The 15,593-nt window shown below is 46.6% G+C and overlaps 1 protein-coding gene and 1 long non-coding RNA gene across 2 annotated transcripts; both read right to left on the reverse strand.

Moving 5' to 3' along the window:
* Window positions 1–10,704: 10,704 nt before the first annotated feature.
* On the reverse strand, window positions 10,705–12,502 carry LOC103481366 (adhesion G-protein coupled receptor G7). The gene is made up of 5 exons (XM_081613324.1): window positions 12,322–12,502; window positions 12,051–12,132; window positions 11,829–11,987; window positions 11,307–11,463; window positions 10,705–11,236 (listed from the first exon to the last, which is right to left on the reverse strand). The coding sequence occupies exons 1-5, from the start codon at window positions 12,410–12,412 to the stop codon at window positions 11,030–11,032; spliced, it is 696 nt and encodes a 231-aa protein (XP_081469450.1). The 5' UTR covers window positions 12,413–12,502; the 3' UTR covers window positions 10,705–11,029.
* A 1,892-nt stretch (window positions 12,503–14,394) lies between these two features.
* On the reverse strand, window positions 14,395–15,523 carry LOC145554100 (uncharacterized). Its single transcript, XR_014090141.1, has 4 exons — window positions 15,420–15,523; window positions 15,204–15,344; window positions 15,011–15,099; window positions 14,395–14,532 (listed from the first exon to the last, which is right to left on the reverse strand). It is a non-coding gene; the product is annotated as an uncharacterized LOC145554100 (long non-coding RNA).
* Between the last annotated feature and the right edge of the window lie 70 nt (window positions 15,524–15,593).

Here is a 15,593-nt window from a genome sequence, read left to right on the forward strand (position 1 = left end):
ATTTTCTTACACCCTTGTCCCTCAGTGGGGTCAGGAGGGTTGCTGGTGCCTCTCCAGCTAACGTTTCGGGCGAGAGGCGGGGTCACCCTGGACAGGTCGCCAGTCTGTCGCAGGGCAACACAGAGACACACAGGACAAACAACCATGCACACACACACTCACACCTAGGGGCAATTTGGAGAGGCCAATTAACCCGACAGTCATGTTTTTGGACTGTGGGAGGAAACCGGAGTGAGAACCCACGCATGCACAGGGAGAACATGCAAACTCCATACAGAAAGAAAATCGAACCCAGAACCTTCTTGCTGCAAGGCAACAGCTCTACCAACTGCGCCACTGTGCAACCCTGTGTTACATTGTTTCATGTCTAATATAGGCTCTTGTGTCAGATAATCTAAGTTAATGTTAGAGAATAATAATTTTTCTTAGATTTACACAATCTTAGTTAGCCTTCATAGTGGGGCTGAACCTGTATTAAACCAAGCACTGTAGCTAATATTAGCTTTTATCTCGCCGGTGGACATAAATACAGTAAAGTAATATTCCAATCACAATATATACACAATAATATGTAAATCTTACTTGTGGAATGTTGTCTGTGGAGCCCTCACATCAATAGTCCATAGATCCGAACAACAATATCCCTCAGTGCTGAGGCATCTACTGTTGTTTTGATTGAACAAAGTAGGAGGGACTACCCCTCCAAGATGGCCGCCGTATTTCCTGCGCCGGAGCAGCCAATGCGGGGTCTACTCTTAGATTATGTCTATGGGGAAACGGGCCGGGAGTCCGCTGCGGACCCATCTGCAGGCTCCGAACCTCAGCGGTAACGCAGCAACAGGTTACGTCATTTTCCAGCCTGAAACCGCTCCGGCTGCTTCTGCTCCCAGGAGGAAACCGGAGGAGGAGAACGGGTCGGTACCAGGCCCGTTACGCAACACAGCAGCTCTGTGGGAACCAGCCGGATCTAGCAGGGTGAAGCTGAGGTAATGTTCCGGTTGTGATAAACGTTGAGTTCACGATTCAGTCCACTTTAAACCAACTCCAGTCCGTTTGCCTTTGTGTCCGGTCCGGTTGGAGGTGTGAATGTGTAATACAACCAAAACAAACATGCTAGCCTAGCGCTAGCGGGAGAAATTTCTCATGGTCTTTAGCCAAAGACAAAAAACTGCTGACGCCTCCATTCTTGTTTCCATTTGGTGAAGAAAGAAGTTGCGCTCAGTTTATTCAGTGGTTCTTGTTGCAGGGCCCCACAGGCCAGGAGGGGGACAGGTTGCTCAGAGGGTTTGGTTGGTTTGATTCAGAAAACCACAGCAGCTGGAGATGGAGCAGATGATGAAGTTCTGATCCCAAATCAAACCAACTTTACTGGACTATCAGGAGGGAAAACACACCAAACCAGTAAAAACCATAAAATCTAAATGTTGACCAAATCTCAGAAGGTTTAGAGTGGATATACTGAGAAGACCTTCAGCTCTGCTGAGGTTCAGGAACATAGCAGGTCATCGCCACAACCTCCGACCTCCTGGTGAGGTCTTAAGTTTACGGCCGTCCTGATCAGATGATGAGACCCATAAAATTATGACAGAGCTGAAAAACGGCAGTCATTAATGTCGGCGAGCCTCAGAGTAGAAAGAAAATGAAGAAGCAATCAGCTCAGAGGACGTAGTAGAACTGAACCTGCAGGTCTTAAATCAGAGATCCAGAGATTCCTGAGGACGATCCAGAGCAATCAGGAGGTTCTGGACAACGTGGAGGTCTAACAGAAGGTGCTGGTATCAGTCCGGGACGGGCAGGTCAGGGTTCTACAGAGTAAAGAGGTCAAAATGTCCGCCACTCAACTGGTCTGATGGATGAGTCAGTGTTCCTGGTGGAAGAACCGCTCTGCTCTGCAGTCAGATACTCCTGGATGTTATCGTTCTGCGGTTTCTTCCTCCAAACTCCAGAGGAAACCCAAAACACTTCATGACTCAGACCGACCAGACCAAACGCTGGACCAAACAGCGTTTGGTCCATATGGGACCAAACGCTGTAGGAACGGGTCGGTGCGAACCTGCACTGCTGCCACTTTAAATGATTTGCTTCCAAAAAACTTGGTTTTGTTTTTATTTATTTTCATTTGACTGAACCGACTTTCTTATTGTTCTGGATGTTTGGATGAAATTCCTCATAATTATCACTTTGACCATAAAACTCACTGGCTTTTTAGTCTAACTTGATTTATTTTAACAAAATTAGCTCCATATTGACCTGTTGACCTTTGCTGGATCACAGTCAGTCGGTTCCTGTGAAATAATAAACAGCTCACCACTTCGGATCAGAATCATAAAACAACAGTTTGGACTCAGGTTCTGTTGATGCTTCCTCATAAATGTCAGGTATTTGTTCTGTGAGGTTGACCGGGCTCATCAGCTGACCCAGTTTAAACCGGTCCTGGGAACCACTGCTGGCCCGGCTGGGTCCCAGGAGCCGCATCCATCTGCCGGTTTTCCACAGTGGAAACGTTCTCCTGTTCGTCTTCGTCCATTTAGGAGGTTTTATGTCTTTGGGGGTTTGGTGGTTAATTGGTTCCGCGTCCTGCAGAAGCTTGTATCAGAACATCTGTTTGGACTCTGGCATTGGTGCCGGTTCTGGAGTTTCCAGCCGTATGCCCTGTTCTTTATCATGCTGCTGTTTTATGTTGTGATAAATGTTCCTCGGAGCCCAGATGTTCTGAACGGGTTCCCATTCGGTCCTCTGAGAGCTCCGTTCTAATCATCTTTAATAGATTCTGTTTGTTGTCCTGAATCGAACCGTCTTGTTCATGTTCTGCGTCATTAATAATCTTTAGAAGCTTTCGCTGTCGGTTCACGGATGCGTTGCTCTTCTTTCTCCTGCAGTTTCGAGCCGATAATTAGATTCCTGACGTCACGAGCTCCTCCAGGTGGAGGCAGGACCTCAACGTTTCCTCCTGACCCAGATGTTGCATTTGGTCTGCTTTGGTTTCCAGATGTTGGTTGGTGGTTGGTCTTGGCAGGTTTAAATGGGTCTAATTTGGTTTTACTCTGAATTTCCTCGCCACATTTTCAACATTGGAGCATTTCCACTCTGATCCGTTGAGAGGAGATTGGATCTGTTAAAAGTTGTTTTTTACTTTTCTGCCATCTTGGACTTCCTGTTTTTTGTTGGTCTTGAGGAAATCAGTTTTTACCAGAGAACTGGAGCTTTATTGAATTTACCATAAATGTATCTGCTGTGACTTTGATCAGAACCTGAAACCAGTGGTGGGCTAATTAAGAAGCTAACTATGCTAACCAGAAACACTGGGAAGTGCTACCACGACATAGCATTTAGCAGAACCTAATGATAAAGAGCTAACATGCTAATGAAAGGTGATATTTTTGAACAGATCTGTTGGGTTTTGCTAACTCTGCTCCTGAATTTGATCATTTTATAGTTTCAGTCAGAAAACTTGTAGAAAATCTGTAGATCTAAACTGTTTACTGTAGAACTACAGCAATGCATTCTGGGTACTTGATAAACGTCATTGACTGCACAGCATTATAGATGGAGAGCATGATGACAGGAAACAGAACTGCTTCAAAATAAGAGCATAAATATAATTCTTTACAGTTAATAACCAAAACTTCAACATAGGTTAACTTTATTCAGTTTTAAGTTTACAGTAACAGTGAATAAACGATTTAGCGTTTTTGTGGAAAGATGAATTTAAGGGAAGCTAAATGTTTTCAAAGTTATCAAAAACACTAAAGCAGAACTTTGTGTTGTTGACGGTAGGAAGAGAAAATCCTTATAGATTCTCATCTGTTTGGTTGAGTTTCCAGTTTTCTTCCTGCGGCTAGATGAAGGGTTTGGACTTTGACCAGAACCTGGGAAGAATTGGTGCTGTTTAGGAGTTTGGACCTGTAAAGGTTTGAGGTTCTGATGGAGACTTCAGCATTCGTCGTGTGAAAAGGTTCTTCTTCAGGACTTTATAAGTTTGATTGTTTTGGAGGTTCTTGGTAATTGAGGGTTTCCTCTGTCTGCTGTGGTCGTGGTTATCCATGAAGATCTTCTCACCTCCCCTGATCAGACGAGTCGGTACGTCGACACTTCGTCTGTCTCAGGAAGGATCTCCCTCCAGTTTGTCGTCTGCTTGGACGACTTCGGCTTTCTCCATCTGGATTCCACATTGGATCACTTGGAGTCATAAATAACGATGAGATGAATACTGTTTGTTCCTCGTTTTTCTTGTCGTTGTCTTCCTCCCTCTGACAGATGCAGAGGAACTCCCTGCTTCGTGTTGGCCTGGGATTCCCTTGTTTTAGGAAAAGTCGCCATGGAGCGGATGTTTTGGGCGGACGAGACGCAGCGTTTCAGCGGAGGAATTCCCTGAGGAAGGATGATATGGCTTCAGCTCCTGTCCGAGCCCAGACCACACACGGTTTCTTTAGGTTCTGGGAGATCTGCTGTTGTTGTTGGTTTGGAGGTTATAAATGGGGGCATGGAGCATCTGAAGGGCCCCATCAGCCAGGACCAGGCGTGACCCATCGGTTCAGGTTGAATTTCTGTAGAAAACCTTTGTCTTCATTGTTGCTGTAACTAGATTCAGACTTGTTGTCATTTGAAATGTGCCATTTGGACATTTTGTTTTAGCTTGGCTCTAAATCCACATTTTAAGAGCACTTTTATGTCTCTAGGCCTTTAAGACTCATAAAACACCAGCTGTGTGTTGCTTTTAGGGCATATTATGCACTAAATTACGCAGGACTCTGGGGTTTTATCGCTAAGACAGATTAATTCAGTCTGAATCCTTCAACAGAACCGAGCCACCAGTTCTTAAAAAGGGGATAACGGAGGAGGACTGAAGGTACCGGACACGTTCTGTCTTATCGATACATACATCGAGTTCCTCTGTCCAGATGGCTGGAGGTGGAATCTGTTTGTTTTGTTCTATTCTCCTTCGGCCTGTTTTCAGTTTGGTGTTCTGGGTTGGCTCCTGATCCGATCTGTTCCAGTAAAACAGATCAGATTCATCTCTGAATCTTTGATGCTGATGCAGCAGGACGACCTTCTGGTTACCTGGAGTTGATCTGCAGAGATGAAGCTCTGATGGAGGCTCAATCCTCTTCAAGGGGAAGGAGGGAAACCAAACCAGAGCTCAACCTGTCCATCTGGACCCGGATCAGGTAGAGCTGCTGCCCATCAAACCAGCTACATACGGTACCGGTTCTGAAGGATCCTCTGTGTAACGTTCCCAGTCCAGGTTCCTTGGATGTAGCTTGAGGATCAACCTGACTGTAATTCTGGTACTAAAACATTTTGCAAATTTTTCTGCCTCCATTTTGGATTCTACCTCTTAAAATCCCACCCAGCCTGTTTCTGGCTGTAACTTCATGTTTTATAGATGTCTGGAAAATGAGCCGTTTCAAAAACCTCCAGAATGTAACGTCATAAATCAGCAGGCACCGCCCGTTGCCTAGCAACCACAGCAAACCCCAGCCTGTCACCTAGCAACCACAGCTGAGCTCAAAGACGTTGCATTGTACAATGGCTGCTGGAAAAGACAATAGTTTTGTTGTTAACTTATCAGCCAGACAAACACTAGCTACATTCTTGTTGGTTGTGCAGGAGGTTCCACTTCTGCTTTTCAAAGATTTATGGTTGCATAATTGGAGGCTTTTATTTTTTTTTGACCAAATCACTTTTAAAAATTAAAAAACTGGACAATTTATGTCCACCATAAGTATTTATAAACTTCCACACAATATTCAAAAATCACTTTGTGATAGAAATGATGTCATAATTTAATAGGTGAAGAAAACTGTAAAAAAAACTGAACAACCAAAAAGAGATTTAGTATCTGTGTGAGGTAGATCTATAGAAAACAAAGTACAAACATTAAAAACTAGAGAACTGAACTGACTGACCAGGATATTTAATATTTAATTTGCTTGATGATTCTCTTGATGGTAAATTAAATGTTTATTATTTGCTCCATAACTGCTGCCTGTATGATGTTTTAGGATCTGAAGCTCTTTGATTTCCTGCTGTAAAAATAAACTTGACTTTGTTTTCCTTCACATCTGTAAAGACTTTAGTAGAGGTTTGACTCCGTCTGACAGTAAACACACACTTGGATGTTTTCACAGTAAACTGCTCTGCACCATTGTTCCTTTTTCTCTATCTGCGTTTATTTTCATGTCGTTTTTGCTCAAACTGTCCTAAAAGCTGCGGCGCTGCCGCGTCCCCCGCGGCGCGCCGCTCCGTCCGACACCTGATTGCAGAAACAGACGGTAGGACGAATTCCCAGCAGGATGATCCGATCCGGAGCTTCAGGATGATTTTCCAGAACATCTGTGAGGATGAAACCGGGCCTGCTGGACTGTTTGGGTTGCTTGTAAACAGGCAGCGCTGACCTCATGAGGCGTAAACATCTCGTCCCCTCGGCTTGTTCTGCAGGACGATCTATTGAAGAATTAGTTCAAACGGAGCTTTTAAAATGAAATTGGCTTCCCAGGGTGGCGGGGCCACACGGGGCCTCCCCTGAGCCGCATGTGCAGCTTTAATGAGGAGCGAGGAGCCGCAGCTCTGCTTCTCATTTAGGCAGGAAAATCCCTGCGAGTCCAGCCGCTCTGCATCTGCAGCCTGAGCGGGTCGGATGGTCGGGTTTCAGAGTCGCTCTCCGCCTCCAGCCTGGAGCGAAACCAGAGGAGTTAAAATGTTTTCTGCAGCTGGAACAAAAACAGAAAAGTGCCGCTTCTCAGAGAATGTGAGCAGATTTACAGAGATCTGGAGAAAAAGCAATAGAAGAAAATCACTGGAAAACGATGATTTGAACTGAAATCCAACATTTTCTTCATTCCTGATTCTGCAGAGAAACCAGATCATCATTTTCATAGTTTCTCCTGCAGAGAATCAGAAAGATTTTAAAAGACCAGCTGCATCCATGGTGGTTTAAATAAAACATTAGCTTGAGCAGGTTTGGTTGTACCGTGTTTACATCTGAATGTTTCACTCATAAAAACCAAACGCGAGTTCAGAGCAAACAAAGATGGCCGACTGAAAAGACGTGATGGTGATAGATTATAGATTATAGATCATAGTTTGTGATATTTAAAGGAGAAAGGAAAACTGAGAAACGTCTCAGACATGTCTGACTTCCTGAAGCATCATGGAAGTTGGTTTGGCTATTTTATTTTGAATTTCTATAAAAACACAAAATGTTACAAAGTGATTTTGTTTTAGCTTCTATCAGAAATATTTCATATGAAACAAAACAAACTTTTCTGGGGAATGTTGGTTTACGTTGAATAAATAATTCCTTCCTATTGATGGAAAAGTTCAAGTTCACGTTTCTCTTGCCAGTGAAATAATCTGCCAGTAAAACTTTAACTTTAATTATTGATTTAAAACGAGATGCTAACCTGCAGAAAAGTGACTCATAAATTAGTTTTCTTATTTTCAGAGCACTGAGGCATTTTCAGCAGAAACTGGACCAGAACTCCTTGGTAGTATTTAGTGTTTTTGCGTCTGTATTGAGCTGCATTAGTAACGCTGTGATGAATGGAGCTTCATCTGCGGCTCCGATTCCAGCAAAATGAAGATGGATGAGATGTTTTAGTTGGACGGCAGGCGGATGGAAACCGCTGGATCGGCAGCGGCGCTGCGTCACGTCGTAATGAAGACGAACTGCAGCTGATCAGAGGAAACGCCGCGGCCGCTTCCACTTCCTGTTGGGATGGAAGCAGGAATGTGTCAGCAGGTTTCAGGTGATTCCGGGTGCTGACAGGAAAGACGGAGCGCGGCGCGGCGGGGATCAGCCGCTGAGCTGCTGACATGAAGAACGACGTCAGATGAGCTTCACTTACAGCAGCCGTCAAACCAAAGAAGCTCAGCGGCTTCCATCAACGGGACGGAGTCATCCTGATGAAGATGGACGTTCACTCCTCCACTAAACCAACCGGATGGATGGATGGATGGATGGATGGATGACACAGGAACGTTCCACCTGTTTTCAGCCATGAAGTCAAATGAGTGTCATTTCTCTCTTCCTGTGGTTTTCTGCAGATAATCTGGGTTTATGGAGCCTGACGGGGGAAATGGAGCGTGAGGAAACGGGCCGGGATTTTCCAGCAAAGCCTTGGAGGGAATCTGACGATCTTGGGTGTGAATGTGGAAAAATGTGCTGGAGCCCTCCTGTAGAGCCTGGAAGTGGAGCTGGGAGCCAGGAAGCCTTTCACACGGGATGATTGGGAGCCGCTCCGGGGATTTACGGCTGTTTGGGTTCTTGGCGAGGCCTGGCAGGGATAACGGTGGTTTGGCCTTCGTTTCCACAGCAGAGATTTAGGAGTACGCTGGGAGCAAACGCCTCGTTTTTCAGGATGAAGATCAGGAAGTGGAACCTGAACTGAAGCTTCTCCAGATGCTCCGTCAACTGGTCCGTCCAAGCAGACTCTGGTTCTGAGTAGAGTCTCAATGTTTGGTCTTATCTGCTGTGAGAACACCAGGACCAAATCCCAGTTCATACTGGGATCAGTCCCAGTTTGGTTCTGACCCTCAGATCGGAGTGTGTGATGATGTTCTGGGTGTTGAGGTCACAGTGACCCGGTTCAGACCAAACAGACCAGGTTCTTTGCTCCTGTCATGGTTTTGGTGTAAAACTGTTCAGTTTAGTAGGAACTTTTCTCACCTCTGGTCTACACCGATTCCTCACCATCAGGACTCTGGTTCTGATCCGGTTCTGAAGGTTTTCTGTTCTGATTCGTTCACAGAACGTCGACCTTAAGCTGAACCTGTTCGGTTTGTCTTCTCGGTTACCTTAAGGTAATACAGACCAGCTGAACATGTTCAGTACGATTCTTCAGACCCAGCAGGTTCTGGTTCTCTGGTCCGGATCAGACTGACCAGTCTGGTTTTTCACCAGACTGGTCAGTCTGGTGAAAAACCTTCTGGTCATGTGACGGTGGAGAACCTTCTGGTTCTGGTTGACCCAAACGTCTAGCATTTCAGGTCACTCTGTGTTGGTCATTGACCCAGAACAATGTTGTGCAACCTTAATAACGGTCCCCTGAGGAACTTCCTGGGAACCTTTCTGTCCATTACCTGAACACCGGGGCGTTTCTGTCCCCCTCCATGCCGTCCTCTTCCTCCTCTTCCTGCTCTTCCTGCTCTTCATCCTTTTGAGTCTGTGAACCTTGGGAATAACGACTACATGCCATTAAATGTCTCAGATTCTTCAGAACCAAGCGGGTCAGCCTCCCCAGCAGAACCACAAAGCCCAGCTCCACATGTGTTTCCAGTCAGAGGAGGTCCACTTTTGTCCCTCTCATTGTTCAGTTAAATCAGAACCAGACGGTCCCGCCCGGCCCGGCTGCACGCCCACACAGAGGAATCAAACGGGCCTGCGTCGGCCCGGTTATGTAACTGCAGAACACGTTGGAGCTTCAGGTGTTTGGTAAACTCATCAGAACCACATGCTCAGTGGGTTCTGTTTTATTTGGATCACAGGGTTCTGGGCGGTTGCGTAACAACCCGGACCGGTTCCTGTGTGTAACATGAGAGGGCGGAGCTTCAGGGCTGGAGGTGACCAACCTAAACCAACAGAACCGGGTCGTCAGACTCTGACATCGGGTCGGTTCTGGTAACGTCTGGACAGGTTCTGTTCATCATTAGCAGCCGAGCCGTCCGGGTTTGGACTCATCCGGTTCCTCTGTTTGGGTCTCTGGTTTGGTTCTGAAAATAGTTTTTGTTTATTTTCTATAATTTCTGTTTGGGTCATCTCTTGGCTCGGTTCTGAGCTGATTCTGGACCAGCTGCTATTGGTTCTAGTTCTGACCAGAACCAATAGCGGGAATTGGTTCTGGTCAATTCCCGCTATTGACCAGAACCAATTCTGGTCAATAGAATTGGCGGGAATCCTCCGGCCCGGTCTGGAGTCTCCTGATGGATGCTGCAGAACTGTTCCCATGGCAACGCCGCGGGGCGGTCCGTCCCATCCTTCACGTCCACAGCAGGTTCTGGTTCTGTCCAGCCCGTCCTCCACAGAAGGATACATTTAATATGGAATGTTCAGAACCCGGATCAGAACCACCTGGCCCTTCCCCCTCCCGCCTTGCTCACCTGGTCCAACTCAGAACCAACAGAACTTCTGCAGGCTGAAACCAACAGAACCTTCACTGTGTGGCGGTGGAGATCTGGCGCCCCCCAGTGGCCACAAACTGGAACCATTCAGAACCACCAAGACTGGGTTCTTCAGAACCCGACCCAACAGAACCACAGTGGACCCGATATTCATGGAACCAGAACATCTGTGATGAGTTCTTAGAACAATCTTTAATGGTTCAGATGATGAAAAAAAAACGTAAAACAATCTGAGTTCATATAAAAACATTATAAAGTTCAGAACCAATAAAATGAGACAAACTGGATCAGAACCAGCAGGCTGAATATTTACTGGTTACATTTAAAATCTGATTTTAAAATCTCAGATTTCAGCTTCTGCAGAAAAATGGAAAAAAATATGCAAACTGATCACAAATTATTCATGTTCAATAATTTATCAATAATATATCAATAATATTGATATTATGATACTGTACATCAGAGGAATATAAAATAAAAAAATAGAAAAATAACTGATCCATCCATCGATTGCAGCGGTACCGGGCTAGTTCTGACTGCAGCTGGTGCATCAAATGTTCCTGGCATGCCAGCATGCCTAGGTGGGCCCCATGTGGGGGAAAGGAGGGCTGATATATGGGTCCCATATGGGTTTGTCCGCGGGTTCCACGATGGCCCCACATGGGTTTGCTCATGTAGGGCCACAGCCCACAGGGGCCCTACATGGTGGTGGGCCCACATGGGTTTGCCCATGTAGGTTGTGGCCCTACATGGACAAACCCATGTGGGGCCATCGTGGAACCCGCGGACAAACCCATATGGGACCCATATATCAGCCCTCCTTTCCCCCACATGGGCCCCACCAAGGCATGCTGGCAGGGTGATTGTAGATGCTGGTGTTGGTCCGGTTCTGACCCGGTTCCTGGTTCTAGATGCTGGTGTCCTCGTTCTTTGTGTCCCGGTCCTTTGTGTTCCTGTACATGTCTGAGGTTCTGGACTCGCCCCGGTTCTTCCACAGGTGGTATGTTGTGGACCTGAGGCTGTACCCGGCGGCGGAGAGGCGGCGAGCGGACCGACTCGCTGCGGCCCGGAAGCTTCGGGTTCTGGCCGTGAACAGGATGAAGATCTGGAGGCCCTGCAGACACACAGCGGACCGTCACCAGTTTCTACCGAGCCACAGCGGACCCGCCCGGACCCGGACCTACCTGGGTGGTGGTACACAGGCAGAACAGGACGCTGCAGGCCAGGTTGGCGGTTTCCATGGTAACCAGGACCAGGTAGCCCAGAGTCCAGGACAGACCGAGCAGAACCGCCAGAGAGAAGCTGACCAGGAACTTCTGGGTCAGGGAGGAGCGCTTGGTGCTGTCGGTTCCACAGAACCAGAGAGATCAGGCAAAACATTATGACCAGACAGTCACAGATAGATATGTATAATTCATGTCTGGAGAAATTACTGAATAAGTTTAAAAAAAAATTTATTTCCTGCAGCTACTTTTAAAACTTCCTGTTATCTTAAAATGGTAAAAGATTTTTAAAAAATCAAATTAGTTTTACGGTAAGTTGTTTTATGTCTGAAATAACAAAATGTTTTCAAACCCCGTATTTCCGTGCCAGTTTGATTTAATGTTTTTTTTTTAACATTGTCATTTAAAGATGATATTATTAAACTTTTTTTTGCTGTTTTGTTTTTGCTCTGCTCAGAGTGTCCATCAGGGGGCGGTAGTCACCTGTTGAGCTTGTGATCCACCCTGCAGGTGGTGAGCGAGGTGAGGCCCAGCAGAACCGCGTTGTAGAGCAGAACCAGGCCCAGCGGCACGATGAAGGCCCAGAACATGGGCTTCCCAAAGCTGAACTTTTGGTTCAGGTCCAGAGCAGCGAGCCAGCAGCTGCAGAAACAATCGGGTCAACATACGGAACCAGAACCAGAACCCATTTAGATCAGGACTTACAACTCCTCCTGTCGGTACGCCAGCGGGTTCTCCACCCGGTAGGTCGCTGCCAGGGTGATCGCCGTGACAACGGCTGGGACTCCTGACCAGAAACAACAAAATGAAGTAGAACCGGGTCAGGGTTCTGGTTCTGATCAAATATTTATTCTGTAAAAGTCTATCAATGTTTGTTTTGTTTATGTCTGCAGACAGTTCCTGCATGTTTTGAATAAATATAACAAATAGTAGAAAGTTGAGGTGTTTGGCAGCTTTGGTGTTTGAAGTGTCGTACCCCATCCGACTCCCCAGCTGAGCCGGGTCCAGTACGAGGGCAGGCTGCGCTGCATGGATCGGACCAGCAGAACCACCTGGGTGCCGTACATGCTGTTCCATGAGAAGGTGGCCAGCAGGAAGAAGTGCAGAAGCGCCGCCACGACCGTGCAGGAGCCGCGGTCCGGCTCCACATGCAGCTCAGAGTCCAGGATCTGGTTCTGATCGCTGGGCGGCTCCTCGGTACCGTCCTCAGGTCCGGAGTTCTGGACTCCAGACAGGAAGGTGATGATGAAGGCCAGCAGACTGAGGCAGATGCAGAGCAGAGACGTCTTGGAGATCAGGTTGGTTTGCTTTTGACGGGATTTCATCTGGAAACTGAGCAGAAACAAAAGAAGAAGAATCTGGTTTGGTTCAGGTTTTCAAAAATGTTTCTGACATCTTGAAAACCCACTAAACCATAAACGGACCAAACTGAACCTCACTGGACTCAGCCGTTCTCTTCCAAACTTTGGCCCAATCTGACCAGAATGTTTCTCATAGCTTTGATGTGACAGAACAACGTAAAATAATGAAACATGAAAATTAGTAAATGCACATTCAGCCTCCTGAGGCAGAACGTTTTAAAATCTTTGGCTGCAGGTCCTCAGGTTTATCTCTACCATTAGCGATTTAGCTTGTATTCAAAATTTGAGAACATTTAGTCCACTAAAGTTCAACTACATTATTTTTCTGATTAAGTCTAAAAACTTAATTTGGTTAGCTAATTTGTGAAGTGTTAGTTGAAAGAAGTTTGGCATCTGTGTTGAAGTTTTGGTTAGCAACTGTTAAAAATTCTTCTTTAGCCTAGCCTCTGCTAATTATTATATTGGTATAGCACTTTATTGTTAGCCTCTGCTAGTTACCATGTTAGTGCAGCACTTTAGTGTTTGCTAAACTAATATTTATGGTTAGTTAGTGCAGGATTAGCGCAGCTGGCTTTTTAGCACACTACTGGTCTCTGGTCTCTATCGACATCTACAGACATCTGTTGTGGTTTCCTCACGTTAGGGCTCAGATTATAGCTCTTCGTTAACCAGAGAACCACTGAACTGCAGCAGCCACCTAGCATGGTCTTACGTCTCTTTCAGGTGGTGGATGATGGTGATAACCAAGCCCAGGATGGAGAAAGACAGACCCACGATGGAAAGCACACCCAGGGCTTCTGCGTACTCATAGTTCTCTCTGAAAGACTGAAACAAATTTGTTCAGAACCTTAAATCCTGGAAGAAAAGCTGAACTGTTCTGGTTTTGGAGTGTGGAAATCACCCAGAGAGCTGCGAAGTTGGTGGTGTGGTTGCAGGAACACCTGAGAACTCCGTCTGAAGTGTTCCCCTTGCGGCAGCCGTGGGTGTTCCAGTCCTGCTTGCCGTAGTCCCAGAAGACGCAGGAGAAATCGTGCAGAGAGGTTTTATTTGGCAGCTGGAACAGCAGGAAAAAGAACTTCCTTCACACATCTGCTGATCCCAGTAAAGATGAAGTGGTTTTGGTTTTTGTACCGTTACTCTGAACTGCATCTCCACAGTCTCCGCCACCACGCTGCGGTCTGGACCCCCGATGCTGGCTGACAGGACCCTGAGGCTGGCCCGCCGTCTCCTGTAGATCCTCGACGGGAAGAATCGGCTGTTCTGGTAGAGTACGAAGCCCAGAGAGACGTTGGACCCCTGCTGGAGCCTTTCAGCCCTCCTGCCTGATGGTAGAGGAACAAATCTAGGGTCAGCTGTTGCTAAAAGGAGGTTAAATGTCCTCTAATGCAGAGAACCCACCTGATGGGAAGCGGATGTAAACCAGAGCGTCAGCGATAAAACCATTGTCCACGGTGACCTTTGACACGTTGGTGTTCAACCGAATTCTATTGGCTACAAAACTGCCAGACAGTCCTGAATGCAGCAAGAAGTTTGAGTGGGTTCAAAGTCACCAAGTCGGCTCAAAGGAAGGTGTTGTTAATGGAAATCAGAGGGAATAAAACATTTCTGGCTACATTTATCAGCACTCACACCAGAATCATCAAAGCTCCAGGCTCTACTGAGGGGATGCAAAGACCTACTGACCTGCCAAGGCGGTGAACTGGACTCCCTGGGTGTCCGACGCAGGAATCTGAGCCGACTGGACCACCAGGTTTGGTTGGACTAGCTGGGGTGTGTTGTTGGTCAGGCTGAGGTTCACAGAAAGCTGATCCAGAGTCTGCGTCAAGCTGAGCACGAGAAACGGATCAAATGGAAGGTAACACCAACATTAAAGATGTAACACCATCAGACGTTTGGTACCACAGCAGCTCTGAATCAAAACTTTAGCTTGTGCAGTAAAGGAATAATTGACAACATGTTCACCTTCCTCATCTACTGGCCAACCTGATCAAGGATCTGATGCCTGAAGGCTTTAGTTCTGGTTTCTTTGGTCAGTTCCAGACTGCTTCGAACACATTGGCAAGTTTCCATGTTTCTGTCAACCATACGGTTTGTTCAACACACCGAACCACCAGGTTCTGACTGAGTTTTGAAATGGTCATCTTTACCTGGACATCCAAACTATCCACATGGTGGTTTCACTGATCACTCTGGTCCTGTTTTGACCAAACCAATTCTAAACCACGGAGTATTGAAGATGCCGTCCTGTTTTCCACAGTCTGAGCGGCTGACCCAGTAGGAAGTACAGAATCGATGCTTGTTTACCTTTGAGACGTGTTGGTTTCCTTCTTCTCATCGGACTCTGCAGCATTGAGCAGCTGGCTGACAGTGGCGACTGCTGCCACCCTGACGGTCTGGAAACAAGAACCAGAACTCTGGACTCAGTGCCAGGTCAGAGGGTCCATCCATGCGGTATGAAGCCATGTTCATTGGCCGTTGTCCTGTCAGAATTTCCTACCTCTGAGGCATTTGGCGACAGCAGCAACGTGTTGGCAATCTGAGCTGCTACGGTGACGTCTTCAGGTTTCAGATCTGCAGGTCTGGACGTCAGAAGCTGAGCGCTGGATGCCAGTACCTCCAAGTCTGCAGAACTGGTGAGCTGGCAGACAAAACAAATACTTCACGATGAAATCTTCAGTTCCTCTGATCAAACTGGTTATGCTGATATTCTCACGTTTCTTTGTATGTCGCTGAGCGTCTGTTCACATCGAAGGACCCGCGGTGGGTCATCAAACTGAGGTTTTCCATTTCTGATCGAACATCTGGTAGAAGCCTGGGGTTTACCGGCTGAGGGGAAGAGAGGACATGTTGGGATTTAAAATTATGCAAGAAGAGGAAGACTGAGGTC

Source organism: Poecilia reticulata, chromosome 2, assembly GCF_904066995.2.
Source record: "Poecilia reticulata chromosome 2, P_reticulata-male-v2, whole genome shotgun sequence".
NCBI lineage: Eukaryota > Metazoa > Chordata > Actinopteri > Cyprinodontiformes > Poeciliidae > Poecilia > Poecilia reticulata.